Genomic DNA, 21,615 nt, shown 5'->3' on the forward strand with positions numbered 1-21,615 from the left:
TATAGTTTTCCTTTCTCTCATAGGGGTGTTGATACGCGACGCGCCCATGACCATGACCGTTGAGTATGCGCAATACTGGTGATAACACTGGCATACATAGTGCATGAAATTCGTGCCACGGCAATGATTTTGTTAACAGGTATACAGTCAAATTGGCTTAGAAGATGAACTACGCCCAAGGCAGTGTGAACGCTCGTAATGAGAAAATCGTAATGCCTACGAAGCCGCAAACGAAGAAGATCGATTTCACATCAGGTGGCGCAACCAGCAACACTACAGAACTGGGTGTAAGAGATATGGATGTTCAAGGTTTGTTAAAAAAGAAGCTACACTACATTTAGAATGGGCAAAATGCAACTGTTGGACGAAGAAAATGCAAAGTGAGCGCTTGATGAACTATTCCAAACCGAGAAATGAAATCGAGGATATACGAAAATTAATGCAATGAATTATTACACGACGTGTATGGATTGTCGAAGTAGGAACAACAGGATAATAACGAAATAAAAATGTGTGATGAAGGTCTTTTTTGTAGCTAAGTGCCGACAAAATCTGCTTGTATTAATTTTCTTTTATTCATTATTTTTGCCGCATCGGTTTCGAGCATTACCATTCAGCATCTGCGGTTACAGCACACATAATCAACGGGTACTAAACTGCATCATCTATGCATTCCTGTATTATAACCTGTTGTAATACCCAGCTCTAGGTGCCAGGGTAAAAAATTTGCATAATAAAAGAAAATTAATAAAGCAGCGTTTGTCGACCCTAAGTGTCCAAAATGACCGTAGACGTCAGCAACTGGAGGGTGGGGGGGGGGGGGGGTATGAGGTGGCATTTGCCCCTCATCTTCTTCTCTGGATTCAGAGATTTTACTTATGACAGAATTCTCAAACGTTCCTAAGAGAGGATAACCATTAATTCGGTAGCATGTAATAACTTTTTTGTGTCACTAATTAAATTTGGTTCTTCTGGCATGATACTTCTCGAAACTGACCAACTCGTTTATACTGAAAATGATAACTTTAGAGTATTGCCGGCCTCCCTGCCCCTGGAAAATATTCTGCGGAAGCGCGTGAAAAGTACCTTCATCATATACCTCTTAGTTGTACAGTACCCACTCTTAAAAGTAAATAAAACTACTTGCAGTCGTGTGATTTCTGATCACCAGACGGATGTTTATGGGAACACGGGAACAAATATCTAAAAATTCCAACGGTAAACATGCATTACGAATATCAGTAGACCAATGGCCGGTAACACAGTCCTACGGATTTGTATAATCAGCCGTACTCACGACAAATTGAGAGCACTACACACGCTGAAACCTACCGATCAACTGACAAATTGGACGAGTGTGGGCGTTTTGGCCAGCCGACCGTCCGACTTTTCTTGTCGGTCTGTCGATTGGGTATGACCATCCGACAACCGACCAATTCAGCCGACAAAGTGTGCCGTGTGTAGTGGCGTCTTGCCAAGAGCCCGACGAAAGTTCGTCTTTTGTCATTGCGCGCGGGATTAAAATATGCTGTTCTAATATACATGACAGAGACACGTTTAACTTTTAACGAATCCATAATCGTTTCCTGTGGCACATAGAATAAAAGGTATTCATTTCACGAATAAAGGTCTGTCGACCTTCTGTATCTCGGTTTTATCTCCGATACTTAAGGGGTATTAAATCTAAAAACTGAAACACAAATAGATCAGATCTTGGATTCCATTTCCGAAATATAACGGAAATAAAACCGAAATACAGAGGTTGATGAAGATTTATTCTTGAAATATACTTGCTTCATTGTTAGAAGTGCCAAAAAATCCAGCCTACATCCAAGTCTTTTGCTATGAAGTGAAAAGTGTAGGACTTCTTTCGCAATTCTGCCAGTTGCCAAATGGTTCATTTCTTGTGTATTTGTTGTTGTATTTATTAGATGATGCGCGTCACCACAATTTGTAGTCTTTCTTCTTCTACTTTGAAATGAATCAGTTTAATGTACAGGGGATGACTTTTACTCTACATACATAAATAAATTAATAACGTTTACATGAACATCTTTTATGTTATTTTTCATTGATCAAATGAAACTATATGGTTTCAGAGTCTTCTCAAGTCTCAAACATCTAGATTTATATATGCAGACTGATGCGACGAAAGAAAATTTTTATTCGTTATTTATTTTGGTTTACCATGGTGTATTTCCTCAGTAAACTACAAATCACGTTGCAGATTTCAGGTATAATTTTAGATAGTAATTGTGGGGACACAGCCGGCCGCGGTGGTCTAGCGGTTCTAGGCGCGCAGTCCGGAACCGCGCGACTGCTACGGTCGCAGGTTCGAATCCTGCCTCGGGCATGGATGTGTGTGATGTCCTTAGGTTAGTTAGGTTTAAGTAGTTCTAAGTTCTAGGGGACTGATGACCACAGATGTTAAGTCCCATAGTGCTCAGAGCCATTTTGTGGGGACACAACGGCACAGAATTTAAGGTCCCCGTAATTTCTGCCAGAAAGTAGAAACCGTAATGTAGCTAACAGCCTCTCCTCGCAGCTTGCAACCTCTCTCATGACTGTTTTCTTTTTCCTGAAGAATGTTTTGATGATATTCAGCGGGTCAGGAAAGTGTGTTTAATCTATTCTTAGATGTTAACAAAAATCGTTGACTTCCACCTTCTCAAGGGGCCTGCACAAGTTCAATATTAATTGACAATACTAGTTTGTCAAACCTTCAATATACGTATACTGAAACGATTTCACAATATCAGTAACATTGACAAAAATTGTCAGTTGACAACGCGATTTTCCAAGATAATGTGTAGAACACCCAAAAGAAAGCGTGTGCTGCAATTATGTTACCCATAGCAACAGAACAAACGAAAAGGAGGAAATGTGTCCGAGGTTGGTTGAAAAGATGGGCGAGTGGCCACATGTTAATTTTCTGACTGAAATCAGAGTCATGGACCCGAAAGATTTCGTAAATTATTTTCCGATGAGCTCTCAATCGTACGACAAGTTATTAGTGTTAATACGAGATAGAGAAGGAAAATACGTTAATGAGAGTGGCAATCGCATTCAACAAAAGATTAGGGTTAACTTCGAGATGTCTGGCGACAGAGAGCTCATTCTAATGCTCGAAGTTAAGTGTTCTGTAATATCAGGATGCACAATTATTAAATTTCTATGGAAATCAGTGAAGCAATTATATTTATCAGGCAAGGATCTGTTCAGGCAATTAACGTAAAACATTTTTGTAACGCTTTGTGATAATTGGTAAAATGGACATGCATTGGGCCAACCTCTTCGTAGTCATTGCAGAAATACGACGTATTTTTCGAAAGGGCAGCGTTTTTCAAAACTGCTGTGTAACACCACACTCTATACTTTATTTTCAAATAAGTGAAGTAAACAGCGTCATAGAGAATCCTTCGTTAATCATCCTAAAGTGGCATATACAATGGTTATCCTTTCGCAGGCCTATTACAGTTCTTTTGTGTTGAAAGACTCCTTAAAAATGGAATCTGATGTGTGATATATACAACGGTGAATTGAAAAAATAAACAGTGCGCACTAACGCCGCGTCACTGTTTCCTGAAGCTCTGTCAACATCTGCATGCAGAATATTGTCAGACCGTCAATATTTGTACTCACTTGTTCGTTATGTATTGACAATACTGAGAATATTTTGGGGCCCATCAATATTGCACATCAGTATTTCTAGTATTGTCAATACGTCAATAGACGCTCTCAGACGCGGAATATATAGTGACAGTTTGACAATATTATTGAACTTGTGATGGCCCCTTTACGTAACAGAGCGTCGGTGAATTTCTTTCTTTGCTTTAGCCACTTCTTTGCTCACTGCTTTCTTTCGGCTTTTTTTAAAAAAAAATTATTGCCTCTAACCCGACAAAGGCAAATTCCAGCTTTTTTCCCATATAAAACCACGCTGCATCTCGTGGAACATAACCTCATGAACTTACTATAACCAATTCGCTACCAGCGATAGGAACAGAGTGGCGCTGTAATTGTTGAGTGCTGACATTTTTAGGCTGCCACGAAATTGGTCGGGGGTCCTTTAACGGCGGCTATAAGGCTGAGACTCTATTGACAAGATCTAAGCGAAGTAGTTGGTTCCCTGTCTCGCTACGCAGAGCTGAGGTAAGCCAGATTGAAGAGCAAGCAAGTGCGGACACGGGCGGAGTGGAGGAGGGCTCGCTCGCTGGCGTCTTCCTTCCGGGCCACCGCCGGCGCAGCACTTCCAGCCGCCAGGCGACTAGTGCTCCGCTAGCAGCCGTCCCACCAACACGCCACGTGCGCGCACGACCAGCCGTCACCGGACAGTAAGTCACACGTCATTTAACGGGACCAGCTCACAATTATTCCTGTCTCCGCTCCTCTCTTGCCGCGACTTCTGCACGCTTGTGAGTAGCATGTACGGTCAGAGCCTACGGAATTGTGTTACTTACCAATATGTAGAACGGTGTGCGGACATTTGCCACGCCGGACATCTGCCACGATTTTACCTGCTCCGAAGGGTTGCGTCCCTTGCCTCCCCCTCCTCCTCCTCCTCCTCCTCCTCACCCGCCGCCCGACCCCTGGAACTGCATTTGCTAACTCAACTTTAGTGGCACTGTCATCAGTAGCATTACCGTCGCTGTTGCGCAGCAGAGGTACTTATTGAGCCTTTCCGCTGGTTTACTTAACATAGGACAAGAATGTCTTTGGATTTTCCGCCACATTTCTATAGAGAGCTTCGTTGTGGAAACTATTAAATGCATCTCGCACTGAAATCCGCACAAAATTTCGAGCCTGAGTAAAACTTCGCCAATCTTGGAGATTTGGCGTTCGTCTAAATTATACGTGCCTTTTTCGGTGCTCCTGTAGCAGCTTTCCGTCGTGTTTTGTGTACCATGGGGGATCAGTTCCGTATTTTATTCATTTATATGCTATGAAACTCTAGAGTGCTGTTGATACTATTTCTTTGAACTTAAGCCACACATAGTCTTCACATACATAGTTTGGAAGGATCGGAGACTGTCTCTTAGAAAGACGTCAACTGAATTTTTAGCTGCTTTTATAAATAGATATATTTCGCGTTTACTTTTGGTGAATTTCTTTGTTACCGAATTGAGCCTCGTTACGACTGTGTTCACTAATCCCTCTATCCGTCGTGATGCTCAGGATTATTTGTGGCTAAGAGGTCAAGTGTGTTTTCGTAACCATTTACAATTTGAATGGCCTCGTGAACTAATTGTTCAAAATAATTTTAAAAAAGCATTTAGAACAATTACGGAAGATGTTGTCTATTTACATTAGGGTCTGAAAATGTATTTTTGTCAACATACGGAAGGTAGATTGAAGTCACTGCCAACTATAATTGTATGAGTAGGGTAACTATTTGTGATGAGACGCAAGTTTTCTTCGAACTGTTCAGCAACTGTTTCATCTGAGACCGGGGGTCGGTAAAAGGAGCCAGTTATTAATTTATTCTGGTTGTCGAAAATAACCTCTGCCCATACTACGTCACAGGAACTATCTGCTTCAATGCCGCTTGTGAACTGGAACACACATTACATTATTTTTCCTTAAGTTGTGCTTCTTGTTTCTGTTGTAGTGCAGATCATAACAATTACGGATTTTCCTTCCAAAACCTAGGATGATTTCTCTGTGACCCTGTAAATACCAAAGCTAAACAATGTAGAACAACGTACGTCACAAGCATAGCATTCTGTATTACTTCATTTCCTTATTTCTAACATTTCAAAATTGTACGTCGACTTTAGATGACACGTCAATCATAGATGTTCTTATCTCTATTTAGTGAACGTATTTTCAGCCATGATTTGAACATTGCCCCGCTACACTTTATCAACTAATGTTTCGCAGCAAGGGATATCGGATTTTAGAGAGTAAATTAATATGGAGTATGTCGTTCTTCTTTTCAAACATTCATATACCCATTTTTTCTTTCCTTATTGTCTTTTGGGCATGCAGCTGTAGTAATTAAAGTAGGCACAAATGCAGTGATCAAAAAGAAACGACTAGCGTACATTCGCATTCTCTTTACATCGTTTCTTTCTTGTTGCTCCCATGGCGATGGACTGTTTCTATCGCAATCAGTAAGCGTGAAAGGAGGCTACCGTACAGACAGAGGGATCTATATTTGTACTTGGCAGAACTAATTACATACCGACATAATCGTCGGTATTGCTTTCGTTTCCACAAAGTATTTAGATTTCGGAAAAGAAGCTCTGTATTTCGCCAAATGTCGAAGAAGGAGGTCCCTTACGTACTGGTTGTATCGAGTAAGATGTGGAGACGGCGGTTTGAAAGCGGACAGTAGTAGTGCGAGGAAGGGCGTCCCTTACCTGAGGGATCGCTACTCAAGCTACCTGGCGAAGTGGCAAGTATGGCAAATGTCCGGCATTCATGCAGAACCACTGCGGGCTTCTCTGAAGGCAGAATCTGAGAGAAGCTTTTGAGACTAGCTCAGGATTCACCAAGATGAATGTGCAACAAAGGGTAAATAACACGCTCGGACTGACCAAGCTTCGGTATGTTCTCTTCTCCGGCATGAGAAAATCTTGTCTATGTAAGCTGTTGTCCGTCATACTTAAGTATTATACTGTATTACCAACAACACTCTGGCTCCGCGAGAAAGTAAAAATAAACAGCCGCATGTTATTGCTAGTTGGAGCGTCTCAACTGTTCGTTTATCGGCGCAACTGTCGAGGCTTTTCCTCCCTCCGCAGATACTCGTCGCTTCCAACTGAAAAATATGTGTGTGCAGTGGATTTATTTAGCGTAGCTAGCCGTGATGATTGCGTGTAGTGTTTAATATCGTGATTGTATTGTTGTTGATGGTTATAGTAGAGAAACGGATAAACCTGGCGCTTACGTAAAACCTAGTACTCACGAATGGCACCAGAAAGCGGTTTGTCCCCACCGATCACTGCTGATAATGGAACACGTTTACATTCCATGGACCACTGCGGGAAAGTTTGGGAGTGTGCCACCAATTCTCTCATGCCGCTAAAATCCCGGAGATGAAAATGTCTACCACTGACGGGGCTCAAACCGGCTCTCTTTGGGCCGAACGCCAACACTTTAGAGTGTGTTAGCGACCCCTACCCCCTAGCAATTTTCACAGTTGATCGATGATACATGTACCTTAGACGTAGTAGATAGTGTCGGAAGTTCCATGCGGCTTTTCGCGGATGATGCTGTAGTATACAGAGAAGCTGCAGCATTAGAAAATTGCAGCGAAATGCAGGAAGATCTGCAGCGGATAGGCACTTGGTGCAGGGAGTGGCAACTGACCCTTAACATAGGCAAATGTAATGTATTACGAATACATAGAAAGAAGGATCCTTTATTGTATTATTGTATGATAGCGGAACAAACACTGGTATCAGTTCTGTAAAATATCTGGGAGTATGCGTACGGAACGATTTGAAGTGGAATGATCATATAAAATTGTTGGTAAGGCGGGTGCCAGGTTGAGATTCATTGGGAGAGGCCTTAGAAAATGTAGTCCACCAACAAAGGATGTGGCTTACAACACACTCGTTCGACCTATACTTGAGTATTGCTCATCAGTGTGGGATCCGTTCCAGGTCGGGTTGACAGAGGAGATAGAGAAGATCCAAAGAAGAGCGGCGCGTTTCGCCACAGGGTTATTTGGTAAGCGTGATAGCGTTATGGAGATGTTTAGCAAACTCAAGTGGCAGACTCTGCAAGAGAGGCGCTCTCCATCGCGGTGTAGCTTGCAGTCCAGGTATCGAGAGGGTGCCCGTTTCTGGATGAGGTAGCGAATATATTGCTTCCCCCTACTTATATCTCCCGAGGAGATCACGAATGTAAAATTAGAGAGATTCGAGCGCGCACGGAGGCTTTCCGACAGTCGTTCTTCCCGCGAACCATACGCGACTGGAACAGGAAAGGGAGGTAACGACAGTGGCACGTAAAGTGCCCTCCGCCACACACCGTTGGGTGGCTTGCGGAGTATAAATGTAGATGTACCTTACAGGCAGCAAAATACTCTTCGGAGATTAATCAAATTTCTGAATCTACAGTTTTTTTATATATTTTTTTTATTAGGTTGGTGCAGAAGTTCGTACTGTTATCGTTCTGCATGTTGGTATTCCGGTTGCTATGGATTTATTTATCGATTATCAATTTCATTTGTAGTTCACTGTCGCTATTGCAGTTTATATTTTGTCATTTGGAGATAGTGAGTGGCGCTATGGACGCTAGAAAATGGGGTGGTAAGTTGAGAAATTGGAACATTCTCGACAGATTCTTCTGTTGGAGTTCAGTAGGGGGGTGAGAGCAGCGAAAGCAGCAAGGAACATTTGCGCCATATATGGGGTTCCGACAGAGCACGCCCAGAAAATGGTTTTCTCGTTTTAAGGAGGATCTTTCTGGATATTAGTGATTCTCCACGTTCAAGAACACCTTTGGGGTTTGATGATCACTGGCAAACGTGATGAACTATTATCATTCCACCATCGTCCGACATCTGCATGTAGTGGGGGAAGGTTCAAAAATCGGCTGTATGAGTACTACATGCTCTAAGCCAAAATCACAAAAACTAGCTGGTGACCGTATATGCATCTCTGCTTGCTTGTCATCAACTGGCTCGTGAACACCGACCATTCCAGTCATGTATTGTTACTGGTGACGCGAAATGGCGTCTTTGAGCTAACATAAGAAAAAAAAGGAATGGTTGAGCCAAAAAAAGAATAGTTTCCCGTACAAGGAACTGCCCGCATTCACAAAAGATAATGTTATGCATCTTGTGGAACAATGACGGTGTGGTTTATTGTGAATTGCTTCCCAGAGATGTAACCATCACTGCCGAAATTTGTCAACAACTGAGAATCTTCCAGACGCAATCAAAGAACAACGACCAGGAAGACTGCGTGAAGTGATGATATTCTACGACAACGCCCGCTCCTATTCTGCTAGACGGACAAAAAAACATACATGAGTTGGGTTGGGAAGGCATTCCGCACCCATCTCATTCACCTTATCTTGCACACTCAGATTTTCACGTGTCCGACCTTTACCGAACAACTTTCAAAGAACTTCCTTTCCGGACGAAAATGCGCTCTGAACAGCGTTCGACGAGTTCTTCGCCTCAAAGCCACGTGATTTCTACAGACGCAGAATCGGAAAGTTACCCCAACGTTCACAGACTGTTTTTAATAGTAAAGGAAAATTTTATTATTGATGACTAAAGTCTCTGCTTAGGTGTATCTGTTGTGTTTACTAAACTTATGGAAAAACGCTACGAACTTATGCACCAACCAAATATTATGAAAAGTGTGAGAAACATGAGACTGTAGACATCAGGCTACGCCGCAGATCAGGTTGATAAACTGTCATTTATTTTTCAATCACATTTCTTGGCTTAAACAGTTCAGTTGTCATCGTCCAGTATATCTTATCTAGGGCTACGCTAGGGATTAGTCTGTAATTAAAACAAAAATTCTGGGGCGGGAATGAGATTTTAACACTGGATAAGCAGACAATCTGTGGGCCCATGTGTGTCACATTTACAAGTTTAGAGACGATCTCTGGTCATTCGGCGGACGTCCGTCGTTGCAAAGGCTTCCTTAATTCTCGCTACTACTGTCTGGAAGAAATAACTTATTTCATTATTCGCGGAACATATATATACATATATTACCTATGTAATCAAAAGTGAACACCCACATACCTGAATTTCCGAAGCTTAATGCCGAAGCACACTAATTTTCTAGAAAATCATTATCCCTTTTCATCTTACAATCTGGAAACGCGAGGGGGAGGAAAAAACGCAGTTATCTTCGGGCATCGCCATATCGATATGTTTCGAAATATTTCTTAGATAGAAGTGATGCTCGTAGCATCATCAGTGACGTGAAACGACTACCAGTTATTGGTGCGTTTCAAGATACACTGGTAGATAATCACAGGAAACAATCTTCCTTGACAGTGATGTGTTGTTTTTATCCTAAAGCCTAACCGCTCATAAATTAGCAGATGGAAATAATTTCCGCTTGTACATCAAACATTTAAACTAAAATTTCGTCGGGGCACGGTATTCGAGGACACCAACTCCACTCTTGAGTTACTTTCATTGATAAGAATATTTTGCACTAGTTTACGGAATACAAAAAAGTGAGTTAACTGAATACCTGGCAACTACTTAAGGACTTGATTGTCCTATCCTCTTGAAGTGTTAAAGCAGCAGACATGAAAGGACCATCTTTTGTTATGCTCTCTTAACACTTCTGTGCCGTTAAATTTTTTTATGAGTGTTATGAACAATATACGATGCATCGTTTTAAGGCTTCGTTCAATGGTTTATACGCCTCAGCCGTGACCGGGGCAATGGGTTTCAAGAAATGTTTTGCTCAGGTATCCCAGACTTTTTTTGTAGTTACGTCGTTTTGCCAAAAGTATTACAGCTAGGACGACTTCTGCTGAAACTGTTGCATTATTTTGTATCTTTCTTTGACTTAAAAGTTCCTCAATTCAGCTACCTTAATTTCGAAAACGAGATCTATTTTCTTCCTTGTTGTACAATCATGTAACATACTTCTTATAGTCCGTAGCTCGTGGTCGTGCGGTAGCGTTCTCGCTTCCCACGCCCAGGTTCCCGGGTTCGATTCCCGGCGGAGTTAGGGATTTTTCTCTGCCTCGTGATGACTGGGTGTTGTGTGACGTCCTTAGGTTAGTTAGGTTTACGTAGTTCTAAGTTCTAGGGGACTGATGACCATAGATGTTAAGTCCCATACTGCTCAGAGCCATTTGAACCATACTTCTTATCTAATGACTTCAACGACGACGGGTCGTATAACCCAAGCCTCTTGACCTCTTTTCTTTCAATGGTCTTTTTTATTACGTCTGCGCTTACATCGATTTCACCATACCGAAAATTGGATTATTTCTATCTTGCTTATATTTTTAGATTACCGGTACTAACCTAAGTCATCTCTGACGTAGGGGCTCTATCTATCAACTAGCGTGAAGTTTCTTGCATTTCTGTGTGTTAAAAAAATTACTATTGCAGCTATTGTATAGTTAAGGCCGACTTACCGTACTCCTTTCATCAGTTCGACCCAATGCAGATATTAAAGAGTAAGCTGTCTACGGAGAAAGCAGTTTTAACAAACGTGTGTGCATTAGCATCTCTAGAAAAGATTTTGCCGAATGGGATATTCTTCCACGTTTGTGTGACGCCAGATTTCACTCGCAGCGAGACTGCGGCGTATCATAACGGAGCAAGACTGATGCGGCCCGTTACGAACGTACCGGTTGCGCGGATTGCAAACCACGTTAGATGTGAAACTTCCTGGCAGATTAAAACCGTGTGCCCGACCGAGACTCGAACTCGGGACCTTTGCCTTACGCGGGCAAGTGCTCTACCATCTGAGCTACCGAAGCACGACTCATGCCCGGTACTCACAGCTTTACTTCTGCCAGTACCTCGCCTCCTACCTTCCAAACTTTACAGAAGCTCTCCTGCGAAACTTGCAGAACTAGCACTCCTGAAAGAAGGGATATTGCGGAGACATGGCTTAGCCACAGCCTGGGGAACGTTTCCAGAATGAGATTTTCACTCTGCAGCGGAGTGTGCACTGATATGAAACTATGAGGCAAAGGTCCCGAGTTCGAGTCTCGGTCGGGCACACAGTTTTAATCTGCCAGGAAGTTTCATATCAGCGCACACTCCGCTGCAGAGTGAAAATCTCATTCTGGACACGTTAGATGTATTCATCGAGATCTAACGTATAATATTGCTGATTATGAATTCTGTCTTGTAAATAATGTGAAAAGTTACATATGATGAGAAGTGTATGCTAATTAGCGTGTATTATACACAAAGAGTTGTTAGGCGCATTTTCTGTGGTGTTTCGGCAGATAACTGCAATTTCGTTTTGGCATTGTTCCGCTCGAGTCAGCTCAGAACAATTCCTACTCATTAAGTCCTCCATGCGACGCCCAGTGTCAACCGTAAGCGTCGGTTTATTTCCCATTACAAACAAAATGATTTTTAAATCGGAATTTTAATTGCCCATTCGATATAGCAGCCCAGTACCCTAGAGGCGAGTGAGCAGCACTGCTGCAAGGCAAGAACAGTCAGCACGTCAGGGCAGAGCTATCGCTGTTAGAGTACTCCTTAGTTTTACTGTCCCTGTTAATGCATATCGATGAACCAAATATCGCACTAGACTAATCCGGAACCGCTCTATCGAATTGGACAGAAACATTCCGGTTTACAAATAGTTTTGTTTGCAATAGGAAACAAACCGACCCTTTCTGTCAACGTTCGGCTTCGACAAGTAATCAGCAGCATTTGTTTGTGTCCGAATAACTAATGCAACCTACATCCTTCTGAATCTGCTCACTAGATTCGTTTATTGGTCTCCCTCGATTTTTACCCCCTCCTCTCTCTCTCTCTCCCCCTCTCCCTCCCCACTGAAATACTAAATTGATGATCCCTTGATGTCTCAGAATGTGACCTATCAACCGATCCTTTCTTTTAGTCAGACTGTGCCACGAATTTCTTTTCTCCCCAATTCTATTCGATCACTCCTCTTATTTAGGTTAAAATTTAAAGCGGAGACTTAAGTTTTGTGTGTAAAATTAATACTGCAAACAAACAATTAAGTTAATCGGCAATTCTTTGGAATTCGACGTTTACTATTAAGGTCTGCCCATGTTTTAATCTGCTCCATCGTCCGTGCATCTCCCACAGTCGACAACTTGAACCTTCGCCAAGGGAAGACATGAAACACCGTACCATGTCCCCTGTGTAACGGTAATACGCTCTGAACGAAATGCCAAAGACTATTATCTCAAGTCATCGAATTCTTTCACATCGGCTCACTAACAGATCAACAAGAAAAGATAGCATCTCAAATTGGTCAAGAGTTCATGTTCGTGTATAAAATCTGTATATGGTACATACATATGTTTTGAAGTATACATTGTATGTAGTGTCGATAAATAAGTGTTCGAAATGACGCTTGTTTATTTCTACAGAGTGCTTAGGCGACGGTTGTAAGAGACCTCAGAGATGACGCTTTATATGCAAATAAGATTACACTCAGGGAGTCCCTTCCATTGTGCGATGCTAATCATGATTCGGCAGATATGGCTACACATCCATGGATACGACAGTTTGTTGACAAAGACAAGAGAAACCAAAGAGTTGTTGGTTCGTTTTTAGTACTTTGTGTTCTGCTTGTTATATGACAGTTAAATTCAAAGACAGGAATATAAATGCAAGAGGTCAAAATAGTTTATTTAGCAGTGTATTCTAGCGATTCCTGGGGAACTAGATCTTACCACCATATCGCACAATCGAAAACACAGCAAATAAAACACTCAGTTTAATACTTATTAAATTGATGATTAGAACTTCCTTCTGACGACTTCTTCAGTCCATTTTCTGTAGAATGACATGCATATCATCATCACATCCTTTCAATAATTAGGCTGTTACCTGTTCAGAACTCACAAACGAAATCATTCTCATCTTTTCAAGATCTTCCAATATCTTTTTTCCTTTATAGAATTTCATGATAGTTTATTTTTATACTTTATGGGCCAATGTCCTGCTAATGGTACCACAGACAGTTTGGAATTTGTGTATTTTACTTTCAAAATCAGTCAAGTGAAAATTTAAGCACAAGCTAAACAAGAAATTTGACACACACGAAATAATACTGAATTATCCAAAATAATTTTTGATCTGACTGGATATTTTCTCGGAATGCCATTATTTTTCCTTTGTTGCTATAAATTTTAAAGTTGTACTTCCTGCAAATTTCGGTCAGTTGGTATACCGATCCTTGGTGGTCATCTTCGTTCTTCTGAATAACGACGACGTCACCAGCAACCAAAGGCACATTCAGATATTCCTCAATCGTTATCGTAATTCCTTTGTTTACTTTACATTTCCATTCGCCAAGAATGAAGTCAATGTAAATGTCAAAAAGGGTGAGTGATAGTAAACACCCTTATCTAACAATTTGGTTAATAGTTACTTCTTCCAGTCGATTCCTACCTGTGTTTATTACAATGCGTGTGGTTTTGTAAAAACGTTTCACTGCGTAATAAAGATATCCACATTCAGACATAGTCTTCCATAGGCTACCACGGCTCACACGAACCAAAGGCTTCTTAAAGTCGATAACGGCCTCACGGATTTCTACATTAAATTCTCTGCGTTTTTCTATAATGTCTTTAATTACAAACACATTGTCTGTGCCTGAACGACCTGATTTAAATCCATTTCGTTCTTCAGAAATAATAGCTTCTGTGATATTCCTCGTGCAGTTACTGATTATCTTTGAGTATAGTTTGTAGCCAGTGTTTAGAAGAATGATGCCACGATGGCTGTTAGGCATTACGTTTCCCTTACTTCTGCTGTGTACCAAGGGTCTAGGATCTTGCAGTCCGTCCAACATCCATTTATAAATGGTAAAAGTCTTTTATCCAGTGGTATCCCTCCACATTTAATTAGCTCTGCGTTTATTCCATCTATTCCAGTAGCTTTCCTGTTTTTGGATCTATTGTTTCATTGCACCTACTTCATCAAGTGTCATCTTTGGCCTTCTGCGCACACCACAACTCTATATAATGATTTATACGTTGTTCATTGAGTATAATATCAGTGAGGCAGTGCCTTTTTTCTTTTTTCCATCTTGAGGGCTTTCATGACCTTATATGCACATTGCTGTCTACTGTGTACGTCGTGTTCTAAGACGATTATGAATGCTTTGCACACAATTTGTTTCGCAGCATTCCTTTTCTTAGTATGTTCCACAACTCTCTGATGTTTCTGGCTATAGGAACTTCAAATAAGCTATATGTTTTTCTGTAAGGTTTCTTTAATTTCTATGTTCCAAATTCTGGGTAGTTTTTTCCCATCTCTTTTCTCCCTTTTACTAAGTGTTTTTGAGCCTCCTTCAGTAACGCAGGTTTTGATATTATTCTATTCTATATCGATGTCTTTATCACTGGTAGTGAAGCAAACTTTTCTTGAAGTCTGTACTGATAAAGTTTCCTAATACTGTATTCCGACAGGAGACGTACTTTGAACAACTCATATTGTCGCTTCTTTTGGAGTTTCTTTGTCTTCTTCCATTTTGATATTAACTTTACCTTACTGCGGGAGCAGTCGCTACCTATGTCTCTTCCTCTATGAACACGTGTATCTTGCATAAGATTCTTCATTTTATCAATAATTAGTATGTAATCAATTACAGACCTTAATCCTTGTGCACTCCACGTAAACTTGTGAATGTCTTTCTTGCTGTAAAATGTGTTAGTAATTTTAAAATTACTAAAGGAGGCAAATTGGAGTAGTTAATGTCTATTATTATTATTAATATTATTATTAAGAGTCTTCTTCGGATAGTCCTACTTTTCCTGATATGGGTAGATTCCATCTCTTGCATTAAAATGATTTTGTTCACTTTCTGAAGATCATCGTAAGAAGCATAAGTACTGTCATTTCTTCCCCCCTTCTGGGCAGTAGACACCTATAACTGTTAGACGACCTTTTGGAAAACGAATCTGGCTGTCATTCTTTTATTTATGAAGCTGTTTTCACGAATCTTTCCATTTATCACTGACTAAGATTGCTAGTCCAGTACTAGCTTGTTTTCTTTGTGGGACACCACTGTAAACGATCCAGTAGTCTGTCAAATCTTTTGTTTCTTTTAGTTTTTTCTTAGTTCCTGTTATTACTACAATGTCTGCTTTCCTCTCTTTGAGTCCTTGATTCAACTTGCTTTCTTAGTTCGTCAATCCTAGAACATTCCATGAAGCCAAATACTTACTATCATCCGCAATGTGAAATCGTTTGTCCTCTAAGATTTTCCGGTAGTCACCAGTCAATTCATAATTCCCTGGCTGCGTTACAAGCGCTGCGCAAGTCAAGTCTTGTGATGGGGCTGCGACCTCTAGTTATCGCGACCTGCCTGATTTTCTGTTGGGGTTGTACCCTTAGGCAAGCTGGCTTCGCCGCGCCTCTAGATCCCTCCCTACCCTGTGTTGTGGAGACACACTTGGTCTGAAACTTCCTGGCAGATTAAAACTGTGTGCCGGACCGAGACTCGAACTCGGGACCTTTGCCTTTCGCGGGCAAGTGCTCTACAATCTGAGCTACCCAAGCACGACTCACGCCCCGTCCTCACAGCTTTACTTCCGCCAGTACCTCGTCTCCTACTTTCCAAACTTCACAGAACCTCTCCTGCGAACCTAGGTACTGGCGGAAGTAAAGCTGTGAGGACGGGGTTTGAGTCGTGCTTGGGTAGCTCAGTTGTTAGAGCACTTGCCCGCGAAAGGCAAAGGTCCCGAGTTAGTCTCGGTTCGACAAACAGTTTTAATATGCCAGGAAGTTTCATATCAGCGCACACTCCGCTGCAGAGTGAAAATCTCATTCTGGACACTTGGTCTGTCTCCTCAGTCGGGACCACTCCTGCTAGGGTGACCCTGCCAGTTCCTACGCAACTGCTGGCACAGCTCTCGACTTCGTCGAAGCACGCAAACCCACCCGTCGAGCACTGAAGGTGCCTTCGGTAAAGCGGTGTCCCCTGGGAGGGCAGAACAAACGTAGCATATAAAATTAAATCTTGATGATCCAGTCTCTAAGAGCACACTAATACCTTCATCACTCATAAAACCTCCTGTTAGCATACACAATTTCTATACAATTTAAACTACAAGCAAACAACACTGGTGGATTTTGCCATCAAGGAATACAGTCATGTCTCATCGAAAAGTACTTAGAATGAACGGAGCTAACGTTTTTACGGTACGTGCGCATACACAATAATACTTTGGTGAGGGAGCCCTGGCAGTAGTGACATTGTAAGGGAAAATAAGCAGAAGATGTGAATTGCAGTTTGTGTTGGGGAGGGCACTCAACGTGGGTGGTTTGTGCAGCAATGTTGACCATCGTGCTGTGGCGATGCAAAGGTTAGCGTTTCTGCCTAGCAAGCAAGAAGACCCGGGTTCGAGTCCTGGCCGCAGCACAATTTTTGATTCCTTTCTTCTGCCTCAATCATTATATTCACGTAGTTGCTAACTAAACCGATTAATATACAGGGTTACAATTATAGAACTATATGATAAAAAAACGTAAATTAGTTACAAACTAAGGCATGCATACACGACGCGAATTAAGACTTTGAACGAGGAATGGTAGTTGGAGGTAGACGCGTGGGACGTTCAATTTAGGAAAACTTCAGGGAATTAAATAATCAGAGGACCACAGTTTCAATAGCGCGCCGAGAATATCAAATTTCAAGCATTACCAGTCACCACTGACAACGGCTTTCACTTAATGACCGACAACACCGGCGTTTGTGTAAAGTTGTCATTGCCAACAGAGAAGCAACAGTGCGTGAAATAATCTTAGAACTCAATGTGGGACATACGACGAACGTATAGTTCGGACAGTACAGCGAAATGTTGCGTTAATGGGCTACAGCAGCAAACGAAAGACGCGAGAGCCTTTACTAATAGCACGACATCGCCTGCAGCGCCTGTCCTAGGTTCGTGACCATATCGCCCGAAAACCTGTGGCCTGGTCACATGAGCCCCGATTTCAGTTGGTAAGAGCTGATGGTAGGATTATTGTGTGGCGCAGACACCGCGAAGCCATGGACCCAAGTTGTCAACAAGGCACTGTGCAAGCTGGTGGTAGACCCATGACTGTAAGGGCTATCTTTACATGGAGTGGAACGGAATGGGTCTTCTGGTCAAGCTGAATCGATCAGTGACTGGAAATGTTATGTTCGCCTACTGGGAGACCATTTACAGACAAACGACAATGTAATTTTTATAATGACAGTGCACCACGCCACCATAGGACAACTGTTCGTGAGTGGTTTGAAGAACATTCTGGACAGTTCGAGCAAATGATTTGGCCACCTAGTTTGCCCGACATGAACTCTGCCGAACAACTTGATGAGTTCATGCCACGTCGAGCTGCTGCACTACGCCGGGCAGAAGGTGGCCTGACACGATATTAGGAGGTATCACATGACTTTTGTCACCTCAGTGTGTATTTATTTTAGAGATATACTTCCATTAATTGTCGAATAGTAGAAATTCGAAAAATACAGGCTAAAAATGATGCTTTTTACTGTCAAATCTCAAACTATGTTTTTCATCTGTTGTCAAAACTTATTTCTTAAGTCATTACAAATACACATCGAAATCTGGAATAATTTTGCACAACCTCGCTCATTGTAAAAATGAATAAACATTATCTGCCATTGTTTTATTCTTTTCGTTATTACCCGTTGACGATAATGCACCTGAGCCACTTGACTTTACAATACTGCAGAGCAGACATATGTGCATGTTATGGTTCATCCACGCCACCACTGAAGAAATTCCCTAAAGGACACCGTTAACAAATGTAACGATTCTACATTTTTCTCGTTTCTTACTTGTTCAACAGCGTATTTATTTCCTCGTGGCTTCATTACACTTGTTTTCAGTATATACCGTAACTGTTGAACGCACTCGACTGGCTTCAAAGAATATGAAGGATGACGGCGAAAGAGAGGGTCGTACTGTGATCTAGAAACTCTCGTATTCTGCCTCTAACTGAGAAAAATATAGTGGTTTTTCAACATAGTCAGCGTAGTTATGAAATTGTTGACACTGTTCTCGGGTAGATATTGTGTATCTGTGAGTTACGTCTGGTCCGCGACGCAATTTTCAAGAAAAGAAAAAAAAATATCGGAGTACTAACACAACCTTTTGAGAAAATGGAGTATTATCTCAACAATCCTCCCTTTCTCGCAGTGTCAGTGTACATGATTTGTTTATTCACTTATTTCCTTTCACGAGCGATATAAACTGTTGACTGATAAAAAAAAAGCGAAAGATAGGCTACAGAAGAGGGAACACAGGACCATTTCGCTGTTCCCAAGGACGACTAAAGGGCAAGCCTTTTACTTAAAAATGTTAACGTCAGTTCGAACTGTCACACCACACCAGAACGATATTACGTCTATCGCTTCAATTCCCTCGTGTCGTAGCATTTAGTGATTATTGGTGGTGATTAACGATCAGGGTATTGCTGGCATGCCTTTGATGTTCTGCTCATGGAGGTCGCGTCGGCGCGGAAATATTGTTCGATTGAGCCTGCTGGTTTAGTTCTGGCTCTAAATTCCATTGCTCTTTGTGACAGCCATGTTACCATGTTCTGCGATATCGTCGCACTCCTGGTTTTCGTCCATGGTTACTCTTCGTTATTGGCTGTTACAAATAGAGTATAATGTCATCAGTTACGGTCCCTTTGCTTCCGATACTGCCAGGATTATGTAGAGTTTCACACAATGCCCGAAGAATCTCACCCCCCCCCCCCCCCCCCCCCCGACAAGCTACCCTTGTCAAGTGCCGAAGGGATCTCGTAATTCTGCGTATATGCGTGCGTGTAGCCAGTTGTCCAGAAGAATCGGTAATATACTACCTAGAGCACAGAAGTGTAATCTCATTCACTGCAGTAATAAAACTCTGTCAACGTACAAATATCATTGTCCAATGAAGGTAAGGTGGCCAGGAAACGGATTACATTGCTTAACCACCGGTATAAAAGAAGACTCCCCTCCTTTATCATATGACTGGCGGTGCTTGTACTGAGGACATCGGCATACGCACTAGACATTTGCTCCGTGATTTCATATTCGTGGGAACAAATACACGTGAACCTATTGTTTCAGACTCGGCGCTTATATGTAATGAACCCTTTATTTGCCTCCGCTGAATGCGTAAGTTCTCTGCACACTTCTGTTTAGTGCTGTTGTCGATACAACGAAGTTCTCTCGGTTATTATTGCACACAAGGACAACCGCCCTGTTTTGCATTCCTTCAAATCCTTTTTAACCGCAACTCGCTTGCTTGACACTTGAAGATTTTTGTTCGGAGCAAGTGGTCATACCATAAAATGTTAGTCGAAGTGCATGAAGAAATGAACGCTATGCCGACATTCTATTATCTTGCTTGCAAAATGAGGGCACGAGTGCAACATCTGTAGCATCGTTGACAGGACGGATTGCGGATCGTCGGCACCTATCCGAGTGGAGGGTCTGAATAAGAGATTCGGACGAATCTGCGACCGTGGAGGCTGCAGATTCCTTGACGTGCGCCATAGGGTGGATAAATGTTACGATCCGCTTAATAGATCAGGAGTCCATTACGCACAGGACTTGGCTACATGGGTAGCGGGGGCTGTGTCGAGTGGGCTGAGCGGTTATTTAGGATATACAGGATCATCGAACAAGAAAAACAAGGTTTCACTTCAAAAGGCTAAAATCAAACACAGGAAGAGGAGAGACCTAGGAAACATTGGGATGGCAGTTGTAAACAGCAGCAACTGTGTTAAGAAAGAAGAAAAGCCTCAAGTGCTAAACAGAAAGCACTAAAGCTGAAATTTTGTATAGATATTGAAAACTGACTAAAGCTGTATGTAAGTTCATCTGAAGTTTCTTTTACCAAGAACTGAGCAATGTTCATATAGGACAAAGTCAGTTGGAGGTGGTGTGATTGTTGCTGTTGGAAGTAGCTTACTTTGTAATGAAACTGAAGTGGATAGTGATATGTCCGCGGACGGCGGCACAAAAAATATCCAGGTAGCAATGACAGACCAAGTTGATTTATCAAAGATTAATGGTACGTCTCCTCCGACGCAAATTGAAACAAAACAAAATAAACCACTCTTTAAATTAGAACAATAATACTTGACAGCTGAAGGCCTGTTTGACTGTCACAAAGTTCACTGAACACACACCTAATGATAATCAAAATCGTGTAGGATCTTCAATGTTAATGTGTAGGGTCTTTCAAATACTACGCAATTTTTAAAAAATTGAATAATTAAGTAAAAAAAGCATCGAAATAAAAAATTCTTTCATCTTCATCTCCATACACTCCCATTTAACTGTGGAAAATTATATCACGCACATGTCCACCTCCACTGCCTCAGAAGGCTGTTACTCGATCTATGAAGTTCGTGATGGTCCTTTCATAGGCATCTCTGTTGATGTTGATGCCGCACTGAATTTCTTCCTTAAGTTGGAGAACTGTTTGTGGTTTGTCCTCGTAGACCTTGTACTTCACATATCCCCATAAAAAGAAGTCACATGGAGTAAGGTCACAAGGTCTGGGAGACCATTCCAAGTCGCCACATAGTTAGATGACAGACTGAGGGACTTTTTTCATGGCATAGGGTTATTGTCTCGCGGGATGTGTGTGACGTAGCCTCATCCTACTGAAACCGCATATTGGCTGTATCCACTTCATGCAGATCGGGCCGAAAGTCGTTTCTGATCATTTCATGGTAATGATCACCGTTAACTGTTACTACATTGCTGTCGAAATTTTCAAAAAAGGGGCCAATCATACCACCTGTCAATAAGACACAACAAATTGTGATTCATAGTGGATGCATGTGGCTCTATCTGATCACTCTAGGGTTTTCTTGACTCTAAATATGGTAAATTTTGGTGGTTAACGAACCTACACGGATGATACTGTGCCCCGTCAGTGAAGGTCGTTGTCCTCTTCTTGTTTTGTGGGAATCCACTCGGCGAAATT

The 21,615-nt window shown here is 41.8% G+C and overlaps 1 protein-coding gene across 1 annotated transcript in view; it reads left to right on the forward strand.

Moving 5' to 3' along the window:
- The first annotated feature begins 212 nt into the window (after positions 1 to 212).
- LOC126456107 (pancreatic triacylglycerol lipase-like) overlaps positions 213 to 21,615 on the forward strand; it is a 173,528-nt gene continuing 152,125 nt past the window's right edge. Inside the window, exons 1-2 of the mRNA XM_050091860.1 lie at positions 213 to 309; positions 4,043 to 4,334. Of these exons, the coding sequence (XP_049947817.1) occupies positions 213 to 309; positions 4,043 to 4,334 (389 nt within the window). The remainder of the gene's footprint in view (positions 310 to 4,042; positions 4,335 to 21,615) is intronic.

This window comes from Schistocerca serialis, chromosome 2, assembly GCF_023864345.2.
Source record: "Schistocerca serialis cubense isolate TAMUIC-IGC-003099 chromosome 2, iqSchSeri2.2, whole genome shotgun sequence".
NCBI lineage: Eukaryota > Metazoa > Arthropoda > Insecta > Orthoptera > Acrididae > Schistocerca > Schistocerca serialis.